The sequence below is a fragment of the Chlorocebus sabaeus genome, chromosome 1, assembly GCF_047675955.1.
Source record: "Chlorocebus sabaeus isolate Y175 chromosome 1, mChlSab1.0.hap1, whole genome shotgun sequence".
NCBI classification, from domain to species: Eukaryota; Metazoa; Chordata; class Mammalia; order Primates; family Cercopithecidae; genus Chlorocebus; species Chlorocebus sabaeus.
Window position 1 is genome coordinate 121,314,848 of NC_132904.1, and position 13,300 is coordinate 121,328,147.

General features: G+C 46.0%; 1 protein-coding gene across 3 annotated transcripts in view; it reads right to left on the reverse strand.

Moving 5' to 3' along the window:
* Positions 1-835: 835 nt before the first annotated feature.
* FEZ1 (fasciculation and elongation protein zeta 1) overlaps positions 836-13,300 on the reverse strand; it is a 51,086-nt gene continuing 38,621 nt past the window's right edge. For 2 of the 3 annotated variants that reach the window (XM_008021388.3, XM_008021389.3), the window contains exons 6-10: positions 10,817-11,088; positions 9,147-9,227; positions 7,353-7,428; positions 3,553-3,618; positions 836-1,193 (exon numbers count right to left, since the gene is read on the reverse strand). In XM_008021388.3, the coding sequence (XP_008019579.1) occupies positions 1,177-1,193; positions 3,553-3,618; positions 7,353-7,428; positions 9,147-9,227; positions 10,817-11,088 (512 nt within the window). In that variant the 3' untranslated portion in view covers positions 836-1,176. The remainder of the gene's footprint in view (positions 1,194-3,552; positions 3,619-7,352; positions 7,429-9,146; positions 9,228-10,816; positions 11,089-13,300) is intronic. The other variant, XM_038005014.2, reaches the window with a different exon arrangement.

Sequence of the window (13,300 nt, forward strand, 5' to 3'; positions counted from 1 at the left end):
GCGTGGTGAAGCCAGTGCAGGCTACGACAAGTGCCCCAGTACAAGTTTTTGCTTTCAGAGGATATGGGAATTGGCAGGCTCAATGTCTTTCGAGCCAGAAGATGGAAGCCAACAGAATTCAGATTGTGGTGAGATGGCGCCAGCATCCGGGATACGAGGATGACATTCACCTGCTGGCTGGTCAAGGCTGGCAGCTGCCTGCCATCAATGCTGGAGACAGTGCGAGGAGTCAGAGCTGCTGTTCATGGGAGGCTGTGGGAAAGGCTGGGGATGGCACTGCAAAGTCAAAGGACACTGTTGCCAGGGGTCGTTGGGGACAAACAGGGAGTGGTGGCCTTGTCAAGTGCAGGAAACAAGTTGCAGTCCCCTACATTGGGAAAGCTCAGCACAGCTGACTCCCCGCAGGCCCTGAGCCTCCAGGTCCCCGTGGAGGGCCTGGGGAGGGTCTCCAGGGCCAGCCTGGCCATCCCACCAGGAGGTCTGCAGCTGTGTAGCTCCTCCGTGAGGCCCACTTTCTATCTGCTAATTGCACACTCTCACCCCGGTCTCACCCCCTCTGACCAGCTCCTTTCTGCAGCCCCTGGTGCAGCTCCCTTGAATGTGGCTGAGCAGCAAAAACTGAGGTTGCAGAGGGTCTCCTTCTGCCTATACCATATGCAGCCCCACTGTGTCCCATGATCCCACCACCACCCACAACAGGGCATGCGCCCGGTCCCTAAACACAGCACTGGCTGCCACGGGCCACAGGCCGGCAGTGAAGAATGCTATACAGCCCGTCTCTAGAGTCTGGAACAGAGGTCTAATGAACACCAAACTCCAAAGCACAAGAAGAATATTAATTAAATGAAGGTTTTATTTCAAAATTAGTCTTAGAGTATAAGCTGTTTTTGAGGGCTGGAGCCAAACTACATAATGAGCAGTGAAAGCGGCTGCCTTCCCCTCTCCCGACACCGGCAAGGGGAGGCACCATCACCGGCCCTGCCCCATCATGCATCCAATGGTTACTAGCACTAGAAGCCAACAGCAAAGGACCCCGCGGGCTTGCTCATGTTTAATCCGGGTTAAGCTATACACGTTTAAATACACGTCGGAGGTTACGTGGTGTCATGCAGTCCCTGTGATGGAATGACTCTTGTTCAGTGACCTCCTGCAGCGAGGCTGCTCCAAAGGGCAAGGTTAGGTCGGGCAGAGCACTGGAACGAGAAGAGAGGAGCGGATAGTAGTCAGAACACAGCTGCAGGCCCGGACCTCCGAGCCCGGGAGAGCCCTAGCTGAGAGCAGTCACACCAGCTCCTGAGTGGTGACAGCCCCGTTTAGAGCTTAGAATAAAGGAAAGACAATGGCAGGTGGTTGCTGGCTATAATGCTAAGCGTGTAGTCTCCGGGGCCTAAGTTCAAATCCTGGATCCGACCATTACTAACTACATGACCTTAGGAAAATTAACTTCACCTTTCCATGCTTGTTTCTTCATCAGTGCAATAGAATGCGCCTGCGCCTAACCCACAGGGTTGTTGACAGGCACGCGGCAAGTGCTTAGTGAATATTAATTACTTGTGCAAATTCATTGACATTTCAGTGGATCATGAGGGGTAAAGTCTAGCCCCCAGACTACCAAATTTATATAACCTGTTTCTATAATCTTCCTTTGAGAACCTCCTTTGAGAAATATGCTGCTCTTTTAAAATCTTTGCATCACAAATCCTTTTTATGTGTGTTTTTGTTTGTTTGTTTGTTTTTTGTTTTTGAGACAGGGTCTTGCTGTGTCACCCAGGCTAGAGTGCAGTGGTGTGATCACAGCCCCCACTGCAGTCTCAGACTCCTGGGTTCAAGGGATCCTCTCACCTCAGCCTCCTGAGTAGTTGGGACTACAGGCACACAACGCCACATCTGGCTGATTTTTTTTTTTTTTTAATTGAGACGAGGTTTCACCATGTTGCCCAGGCTGAACAAGTTATTTTTAATGTTTACCCTAAGTTCCTCCTGCTGAAATGTAAGATTAGTCCTTCTGATCCTTATAGAAACAGTATAGCTCAGGGTTTCTCCACTATAGGTCCCACAAATATGGTCCCTCTGCAACTGTGCATAGTTTTGTGTGCATGCAGGACAAAAAACAATAAAATAACGGATCTGGACAGTGAGCAATCCTCAATGGCTATTAACATCACAAAAGGAAAGACAGTCAGACAATGTACGTCACCCCATGGAAGTCCGGAAACCTATAACCACTTATAATGTAGTGCTTATTAAAAAATCTGAAGCTGAATCTGATCAGGCTTCCAGTTCTATCAGTTCACAGGCAATAAAGAAGACAGGAGAACATACTGAATTATACCATGAGGATGAAATTAGCAAAAATCTACAATGAGGAAAATCTACGGCACAGACAACCTAGTTTCTCCAACAAATGCATTTCAAGACATGGAAGAGAGAAAGGAAACGGAACCTCCATATATCAAAGAGATGTAAGAGACATATCATTATCTAATTGCAACATACTGATCTCTATTGGCCCCTGATTCAAACAAATAAACTGAAAAATACTTTATGGGAAAAACAGGGAATGCTGATTGGATAGTCAGTACTAAGAAACTCTCGGCTGGGCACAGTGGCTCATGCCTGTAATCCCACTTTGGGAGGCCAAGGCGAGTGGATCACCTCAGGTTAGGAGTTTGAGACCAGCCTGGCCAACAGGGTGAAATCCTGTCTCTACTAAAAATACAAAAATTAGCTGAGCATGGTGGCGGGCACCTGTAATCCCAGCTACTTAGGAGGCTGAGGCAGAACTGCTTGAACCCAGGAGGCGGAGGTTGCAGTGAGCTGAGATCGCACCATTGCACTCCAGCCTGGGTGACAGAGCAAGACTCTGTCTCAAAAAAAAAAAAAGAAACTCTTAATTTTTTTTAGTTGTGAAATGGTATTTGGGCTATGTTTTCCTCAAGAGTTCCTATGTTTTAGAAATGCATACTGAAATAGTTATGAATGAAAAACTCTGACAGAGATTTGCTTTAAAATAACATGGGAGGGGAGAAGTTGGGTAGAGGCATAAATGAAATAAGCCTGGTCGGGACTTAATAACTGTTGATACCGGCTAATCAGTACCTGAGAGTGTATTATGCCATTCCCTCTACTCTGCTTTTGTATGTACAACCAGTTTCCATAAGAAAAGGTTAAAAAGTTATGTAAGGATATAGTCAATTATGTCTCCAGCTTCCTTTCAAGCGCTTGAAAAGTATTAAATTATCATCGGGCTTTGTTTTTCCCAACTAAATACTAAGTAGCTCAAACTCTGCAGAATTTTCACAATAAGTCCTTTGTTGGTTTGCGGCTCCAAGGAAAGTCACTGTGGTGACTCGGGGGTGATGGAATCTCCTCCTGCGGCCTCCTGGCAACACCCAAAGGCAAAACCTATTACTGCAAAGCCTCACAATTGTCCCTGATTTCCCTGGCTCCTGCCTGGCCTGATCTGGAGTGGACAAGCTGGAAAGGTTCCCTGACGGGAGCAGGAGCTCCAGAGAACCGCTTCTGTTCCAGGAGGCCTGGGGCTGCTCTTACCTTTTAAAATGTAGTCCGTTAGCAAAGTAGGCACCTTCTCATTATCCTCCTTCATGGCAAAGAGAACTAGGAAAGGAGAAAGACAGGAGCTAAGATACCGTCTTAGCCTGGTCATGAGGCTCACTTCTGGGGCCACATGACCTACCAGCCCAGAGTGAGAGACAAATGATTCAAAGGAACCAGACATTTATTGACTATTGAGCAAAAGTCTAGAAGCCTCTATCAAGGGTCAGCATTTCAGGGGCAAGGGCTAAAAAACTACCTATCCGGTACTATGTTTGCTACCTGGGCGACAGATTTAGGTTCAGTCGTAACCCAGACCTTGAACCCAGGAGTTCAAGACCAGCCTGGACAACATGGCAGAACCTCATTTCTAGTTAAAAAAGAAGAAAAATAGCTGGGTGTGGTGGCACACGCCTGTAGTCCAAACTACTTGAGAGGCATCGTGCAATATACTCCTGTAACAAACCTGCACATGGTGATCGAGGAGAACACAGCAAGAACTACAGTGTTTGTCTCTAGGTAGTGGATCTATTGGTGACTTTCTTTTCTTTTTTCTTTTTGAGACAGGATCTCGCCCTGTCACACAGGCTGAAGTGCAGTGGCGTGTTCTCAGCTCACTACAGCCTCAAACTCCTGGGCTCAAGTAATCCTCCCACCTCAGCCTCCCAAGTAGCTGAGACTTACAGGCACGTGCCACCATGCCCAGCTAACTTTTTTTTTTTTTTAAGTAAAGATGAGGTCCTGCCATGTTGCCCAGGCTGGTCTTGAACTCCTGGGCTCAAGCAATCCTCCTCGCTTGGCCTCCCAAAGTGACCTGTGATCATGCCACTGCACTCCAACCTGGGCAACAGAGTGAGACTCTGTCTCAAAAACAAGAAAAAGACCAGCCTGGACAACATAGCAAGACTTTATCTCTTAAAAAAAAAAAAAAAAAGAAGAAGGAAAGAAGAATAAGAGAGAGCTACATGTACAAGACATAGTTATCAATGAAGAAAGAAGGATACAGAACATGTATTAACCTTATAATTAAATTTTAATGTTCATAGAAGAAATCTAGAATAATAATATATGAAACTATTAAGTGGTTATCTCTGAGTGTAAGACCATAGCGGGTGTTCTTTTCTATGCTGCGTTTCTGTAGGGTCTGGCTTTTCTCAATGAGCATGTATTACTTTCGTAAGCCGAGAAAACACTAAAGATCTGCCGGAACTGATAGCTAGGGTCAGGAGGAGGCTGCAACAGTGGGATTCCCACTTCATTTCGATATCCTTGTCCTCCATTGATTACCTTGCCTAGTTTCAAGACAGGGTCATGAAACTCGAATCCAAGAGTTAGGAGTGAGTGAGGAAGAAAGTCCAATGGTGGCGTGAGTCAGTGGCCAGGTCCGGAAAAAGAGACTCAACCTGAGGCCATTGAAAGGTTGGTTTGTTTCTGTTTTATTTCTTCTTTATCTTTAGACATGTATTCATGTCAGCGTAAGTGGATTCTAGGGGGTCCTGGTTTCTTCTGGGTTTTTTTTGGTTTTTTTTTGAGATGGAGTTTCACTCTTGTCATCCAGGCTGGGGTGCAATGGCATGATCTCGGCTCACTGCAACCTCTGCCTCCTGGCTTCAAGCGATTCTCCTGCCTCAGCCTCCCAAGTAGCTGGGGTTACAGGCGTGTGCCACCACATCTGGCTAACTTTTTGTATTTTTAGTAGAGACAGGGTTTCACCGTGTTAGCCAGGCTGGTCTCGAACTCCTGACCTCAGGTGATCCACCCGCCTTGGCCTCCCAAAGTGCTGGGATTACAGGCGTGAGCCACCGTACCTGGCCTGTTTTAGTTTTTTCTGCATTTTTAGACATGCTTTCATTTCAACTTAGGTGTCAAGAATACTTTGCAACTGAGCATAAGCAGACTAAATGCCACACCACGAAGACCACGTAAAAATACAATAATTGCACTTGGCGATATGTATCTAAATTAATCTCCAAAATCTAAAAGTTACAAGGATTGTCTAGTTGCAGCAGCTGGTCTTTGGCCTAGGTACTTAGTTCAAAGAGTAGAAGAGAGAAGAGGCATTGTTCACAAATTCATACGATGATCTGCCACAAAAGAGAGGCTTCATAACCTATAGGAGAATTGGTATTCAGAAAAGATAGCAGTTTTTCTTCTAAAAGCAATAAAATGTTGGAACATAGATAGAAGAGATAGCCATAAAAAGAACATTAGCAAAGTGTTAACTAATGTGACTAAAATCATGACACAAAATTTTATAGTCAGTATAATCTCAACCATGTAGAAAAGATACAAAATATTATGGCTGAAAAGCACCAAAATAGTAACCATAGTGGAGTGGACAGTGAGTTATTTATTTTTCTTTGTTTGCTTTTCCATATTTCCAAAGTAGTCTAAATGATGGATACACTCTAGCTATGATTTTTTTAATGAACTTAAAAAATGTACACAAAACCACTCAAAATAGAAAAAAGTCTGTTTCTTAATTAAAATGAAAAGATTTCACACTGAATTCCTGAATGGGTACCTGCAATAAATTAATAGCTATTTATTTTTTGAGCTATGATAGAATACTTTACATATATCAACTTTCATAATTTGTCCAAGTTACTTTCCAAATCTAACTTGTGTGAAAACACAAACACCTATAAATGTCAGTTCATCTCTGTTTTCTCCCCTTAAAAAAAAGCGCATATTTATGCAAATAAAGGAGTTTACAATGAGTTAAGGACAAGTCACTGTACTTTGATTTTAAAATTCCTGATTCTCAAGGACACAGTGTCTGTTGATGTAGGCAGGATTTCTGTTTGCCAGAACCTCCAGCTTTAGTCCTCCAAATTGATTTAAAAAAAAAAAAATGAAACGTTTGGTCACCTTCAGCAGCAGGGCCCAGCAGATATCCATCCTCCTCAGCTGAACAGAAGCTCAACTTCCCTTCCCGGGGGTATCCAGTAGCCCCACACTGGCCCCTTCCCTCCAGAACATGCTGCAGTGGGCGGGGCCTCGTTAGCTGTCACTCTCTGCAGTGCACAGTTGCCAGGGAAATGGAATTTCCCTCGTGATCCTCTGGGCCTGTCACCACATCTCAGCCTAGGACTTTTCTCTTCCTAAAAGGGCCAAGCTGACACTGATGGCTAACACCATGTGCCCCCTAGCCCTTTGCGGGTCCTACTGTTTAATGTATATAAACAGTTACTGTCTACAAAAGGCTCTTTGTTACACTGTTTTCCCTCATAGCTCAGAATGGTTATTAATATTTGACAACAGAGCAAAGTGGAGGAGAGGAGGCAGTCACTTCCTGGAAGGAAAGCTAGACTCTATTTTTTCCCGACAGCCTTACCCCATCCAAGAAACCTCGCTTCTCATTAAAATTACAGCCAGACCCACAGACTGGGCGCCCTGCTTCAAGGGGCACAAGTGCCGACCAGGCAACCTCAAGTTGCAGGGAGAGAGAAAACAGGGAGGCAGAGGATGCCAAGCCTTGAGAACTGCGGGGGAAAATAAAAACGTCCCCTGCACCAGCACCCCAGCCTCTTTCACAGCTCTTTTTCCCCCCTGCCCCACCCCCCCGTCTCTTCCCTTATGGGAACCAGGGGAAAGAAAAGACAGCTCTGGTTATCAGTGTAGAGTGTTTTAATTGTACACTGTGCAGGAGGATGTGACGCAGTAATTTGGAGAATATTTTGGCCCATCTAAACCTACTTTGAGGAGTCTCGGAGCTGCGGCACCGGAGGTACAACGTACAGGCAGGAAGGGAGAAAAAGGAGCCGCTGATCTGGCTGAGAACAAGAGGAACTCACTGTTTGTCAGCATCTGCAGGTCTTCCACTGAGGGAGGAGAGGCCTTCTTCTCGTAAGGAATGACTGTGTTCAGATACTGCAAGACAAACAGCACGCAGGGGGCTTGAGACAGAAGACACGCTTCCTCTGGGTTGAAATTTAGCCTTTCTCTAAGACACACACTCTGCAAATCTGACCTTCTCGGAAACATTCATGGTCACTGGCACATCACTGTTTCAGAACTTCTTCCCCATCTTTAGGGGATGTCTCTAAAAGTAAGACTCTCCCACATTTAGCCAGGAAAACTTCTCTCCATTCCAACTTCTAGATTCTTCCTACACTACAGACTTCTCTGTTATTTAGGAATCCTGGGGAGCTTTTTCTCCTTCAGACTGAGAGCAGAGAATATCTCCAAGGGGATTATATTTTCTTATTCTTTGCAGAGCAATTTGAGAAGGAATTCTTTATCTTTTGTCAAAAAAGACATGCAAGAGAACCTCAACCCCGCCCAGGGTCTCCAATGTCAGATTTGCTCCCTCTGCTGGATGTCAGATGCTCCTACAACAAAACCAGCATCAGGGCCTAGTGGGCTGTCAAAGGAGCCTCAAGGAAGCCTGAGGTGGTGAGCGCCAGAGCTCTAGACCAAAGCTAAGAAGCTCAGTTTTTTTGTTTTTTCTTTTTGAGACAGTCTCGCTCTGTCACCCAGGCTGGAGTGCAGTGGCGTGATCTCGGCTCACTGCAACCTCTGCCTCTGGGTTTAAGTGATTCTTCTGCCTCGGCCTCCCGAGTAGCCGGGATTACAGGTGCCCGCCACCACACCTGGCTAGTTTTGGTATTTTCAGTAGAGTTTCACCATGTTGGCCAGGCTGGTCTCGAACTCCTGACCTCAGGTGATCCACCTACCTCGGCCTCCCAAAGTGCTGGGATTACAGGCATGAGCCACCGCACCCGGCCAGAAGCTCACATTTTAGTCTTGGCTGTGCCACTGGCAGTGTGTGTGGCTTTGGAAAAATGCCTTGGATCTCCGGTACATAGTTCTCGCTGCCATAAAACAAGAGGACTGGATTCGATGCTTCTAAAATCTCTTCCCGTTCTCTAGAATCTCTAGAGTTGTAGAATTCTAGCACTTAGAATTCAGCTACAAATATGTTTAAAACATATACACTTTCACGTGCACTCATTCCACCATCTCAAACTTTCTGTTCACGTGCCAGCCATGTCTATTAGATTATACACTCCATGAGGACAGGGACTTTTCACCTTTGCACCTGTGGGCCTAACAACAGAGCTTAGCACATAGCAGCCACTTGATAAAAGTTGTGAATGCTGTCTTAATAACCGGAAATGCAAGCTACATCACAAGGAAATTACTGAGCCAACAAAAAACCACAGCATCGGTTACAACCAGAGCTGGGCAGCTGCAGAGGCAGTCTTAGTGGGAATGGTTTGGCGGGTAATCCAGTGTGATGGAAAGTTAATTAAACTCTGGGATGGGATCTATCATCAAACAGATTCCCTTTTAATGCATTTCATCCTTAAAACAACTTAATTCTTAGACCTACAAGGAGTGTTGAATTTTAAGTCTTGCCCATGTCCTAGAACCCTAGAGCTAAAAAAAAAAAAAAAAAAAAAAAAAGTTCACCTTTTAAATAGATACTCTGTGTTCCTCCTTAAGAGGAGAAGAAAGTGTTAGAACCCCTAACCCCTAAATAAATGCTGGGATAATTCTGGCGAGTCACTGTCCCCCTGCGTTGTTGGGGAGGCCAAGCTGCCGGGGTCTAGGAGGAGAGCTTGTTGCAGGGAGACTGCGCGTACCTGTTTGTCACTTCCTGAGGAGCCAAAGGTCTGGCGGATGCCACTCTGCAGAATGTTGGAGATCCCTTCCATGCTGAAGCGCTGGGGGAAGAGAGACACTCAAGAAGGGCAAATGCTTCCTGCTCCATCATCACCACACCCAGGGACCTCTCAGCTACCAGGCTGTCCCAGATAACACCCCAGGGTTCTGTGACTAGAGAGTAAGTGCAAGACATCGGCTTACAGAGACAGGCCAGAAATGAAGCCTGAGCTTTGCAAGAATAAATACAGCCTCAAGAACTCTTATCTTAATAAGTCCCTCAGGGCTACAAGACTCCTCTGCATCCCCCAGTTTCCCTCCTTTTATCCACCATCATGCAAACAGAAAACTAAAGCAGTTCAGTCAAACTTAGATGAACCATGATGCAAAGATCTTAGGGGAAAACAAAATGTTCAGCTATCAGAAAAGACTGTCTTAAAGCAACTGTCCTGATCTGAGAAGATTTTTCAAAATGTACATGCGGAGAACTAATTCCATAGGTCTGTGATAGAGCCTCGGGAAAGGCATTTTGAAAAAGCTCCTTAGATAATTCCACTGAGCTCCCCCAATTAAGAACCTCTGGTGGCCAGGCGCGGTGGCTCACACCTGTAATCCCAGCACTTTGGGAGGCTGAGGCGGGCAGATCACAAGGTCAGGAGTTCAAGACCAGCCTGAGCAACATGATGAAACCTCATCTCTACTAAAAATATAAAAATTAGCTGGGTGTGGTGGCAGGCGCCTGTAATCCCAGCTACTCAGGAGGCTGAGGCAGGAGAATCACTTGAACTTGGGAGGTGGAGGTTGCAGTGAGCCAACATCATGCCACTGCACTCCAGCTGGGCAACAGAGTGAGACGCCATCTCAAAAAAAAAAAAAAAAAAGAACCACGAGTTTGGAACATCTTGTCGATAGAACAATAAGACATCTGGGGCCAGGACCAGTGGCTCACACCAGTAACCCCAACACTTTGGGAGGTGAGATGGGCAAATCACCTTAAGTCAGGAGTTTGAGACCAGCCTGGCCAATATGGTGAAACCCATCTCTGCTAAAAATACAAAAATTATCCGGGTGTGGTGGCGTGAACCTGTAATCCCAGCTACTCAGGAGGCTGACACAGGAGAATCACTTGAACCCAGGAGGCGGAGGTTGCAGTGAGCTGAGATTGTGTCATTGCACTCCAGCCTGGGGGAAAGAGTGAGACTCAGTATCAAAAGAAAAAAAAAAAAAGAAGGCATCAGGTCATTTTAATCACTGAAACACCCTAGCACACCCTAAAGAGACCAGTCAGGACTGGAACCTGGGACACGAGGAAGGATTTGGACCCAGAGTTCAGAGGCCCATCTCAGGACTCCAAACACGAAATGCCCTCACCCCACTTTCTCTAAGGTCTTGCCTACAGAGAACATACGCCAAATTCAATTATTTCCTAATGTTTACAGGCTGTCTTCCCGGGTTAGACTGTGAGCCCTTTGGGGGAGTGGAGGAGACGGGTGATACCTTCCCCCTTTCTGACCCCCTGTCTGTCACAATGTGCTGCTCACCACCGCTGCTCAGTAAATATTGATGAGTCCCCTGCAGGGTTGGTAGGGCACTGAAACGGGCAAGGTTCAAGGTTGGAAGCACCCAGTCTTCCGCCTGGTTGTTCACATACCTTGAGAGGCATCTGGTTTCCCTTCTCTATCCGGCTGCTCTGCAGGCTCAGCCCTTTCTCTTTCCGCCTCTTTTTCATCAGTTCTCGCTGCTCCTTCTGCTTGTTCTGAACCTCAATAAGCACCGTGATAAAGGAGTTCTTCACTTCCTTCTCAAACTCCAGCTCGTCCCGGCGGGCCAGCTGCTGCACCAGCTCCTCCGAGAAGTCGCGGATGGCACCCTCCACCTGGTCCAGCAGCTCTGTCAGCTCAGATCCAGACATGTGCCTCAGCCCTGCAGGGGAAGACCGTCTCCCGCGTAACACCTGCATCCACACCAGAGCTCGCTGGGGAGCTCCTGGGGCCACCACCAATCAAGATGGGACTGCCCCTCTGAGGATACCCCTTCCAAATCCTAACCCAAGAAAGACCTTCACAATTTAGGGGCGTGCCGGGAAGGTGGGGGCCTGTGTACTGACTGCAGAAGAGAACACCCTCTCAGGAAAGAAAGGAGGAAGAAGAAACAGCCCACAAGGAAGTCTGTGGACTCTGTCCTCAAAAATGGGCATGGACAGACAGATCCTTTGTTCCACTTTCCATCTGTCTCCATAAGATTCCTTATCTGAAATGGGTCAAGAATTGGGGATGGAAAAGTGATGGAATGGAGGTTTTTTCATCCATACTGAAGAGCAATAGAGACGTTGGTGCTTATTCCCAAGAACTGATCAAGATACAGTGTACGGCCAAAAAAAAAAAAAAAAGGCCGACCATCTGAGCCCTTCTTTACATCTCTAGTCCTGTGTCACAGCACATGTATTCAAAAATACGTGAAACCTGGACGACTGGTGACATGCATGAAAAAATAAAGCCTAGTGGGTCAGCATGCAGCAGTCGGCTGCTTTCAGAGGAAAGAAAAGGGAACCTGAGATCATGGGAAACAGATAACTTTAATTTTAAGAAGTCCCCTAAGACTTCTTTCATTTAAAATAGATTTGGATATTTTATTCCAAATTTTTTGGTTTACATATTGTATATTTTCATAGTTGAGATTATACTTGTATGCAGGTCTAAATCATGCTTTAAAACTTTGTACACCTTAGGCCGGGCGCGGTGGCTCATGCCTGTAACCCCAGCACACTGGGAGGCTGAGATGGGCAGATCGCCTGAGGTCAGGAGTTCGAAACCAGCCTGGCCAGCAGGTAAAACCTAGTAGAGGCAGGGTTTTACCTGCCTCTACTAAAAATACAAAATTAGCCAGGCATGGTGGTGCATGCCTATAATTCTAACTATTCGGGAGGGTGAGGCAGGAGAACAACTTGAACCTGAGAGGCAGAGGTTGCAGTGAGCAGAGATCATGCCACTGCACTCTAGCCTGGGCAACAAAAGCAAAACTCTGTCTTAAAATATCAATCAATAAATAAATAACTTTATACACTTTAAGCATTTTCTGATTAAAAATTATTTTAAACATTAAAAAAACATTAAGGCCAGGTGCAGTGGCTCACACCTGTAATCCCAGCACTTTGAGAGGCTGAGGCAGGTGGGTCGCCTGAGGCCAGGAGTTCGAGACTGGTCTGGCCAACATGGTGAAACTCTGTCTCTATTAAAAAATATATATATATATAAAATCAACATTGAAAAAATAAAATACACTTGGGAAACATCTTTTAAAATGTGGCTCCATCTAATGGCATCTTTTCACAGCAGGGGAGGAAGGATTGATGATTGATTTTTAATGTTTAATGTTTGTGGGTACATAGTGGGTGTATGTGTTTATGGGGTACATGAGATGTTTTGATACAGACATGCAATGCATAGTAATCACATCATGGAGAATGAGGTATCCACTCCCTCAGGCATTTTTCCTTTATGTCACAATCCAATTATACTTTTAGTTATTTTTAAATGTATAACGTCTAATGGTATCCTTCACTTTCACCTCAGAATCCATTTTCCTCTTTCTCTTTGTTTATGCTTCGCTGGGATATTTGCTGACTTGGTTGGGCTTTTCCCTTATTCTGCTCTTTGGAGCTGCCCTCTCCCCCTTCTGATTTTTTGCCATTTCACTCTGCATTTCAGCTGTTTTCACAAGTCTTTTGCTGAATGCGTCTATCTTTGGGACCTTTGTGTGGCCGGGAAAGGCCTGACTGGGGCAGTCGGGAATGCAGCGAGGCAGCCAAGTCCAGTTCAACACCAAGCAGACTCTCTGCCGGCCACCTCCTGCCGCTGCTACTCAGAGCCAAAATCTGACTTGCAGGATGCAGGCCTCCAGATTCTGCCTCTGCTTCGACCACTTCTAACCCGTGGTTGACCTTTCAACCCTGACCAACCCACTTTCTCCCTTCCTTGTTTCTAAGTTCCCATCTCCCCGTGGGTGGATCTGCTCCTAGGATGGGGCCCCTCCTGCAGCGGGGCATCGATACGCTACGGCTGATTAATTTTTTTGCCTTTGTTGTGCTACACTTTTTCTTTTCATGCTTCATCCAGTCGTTTCTTGTGCACAATCA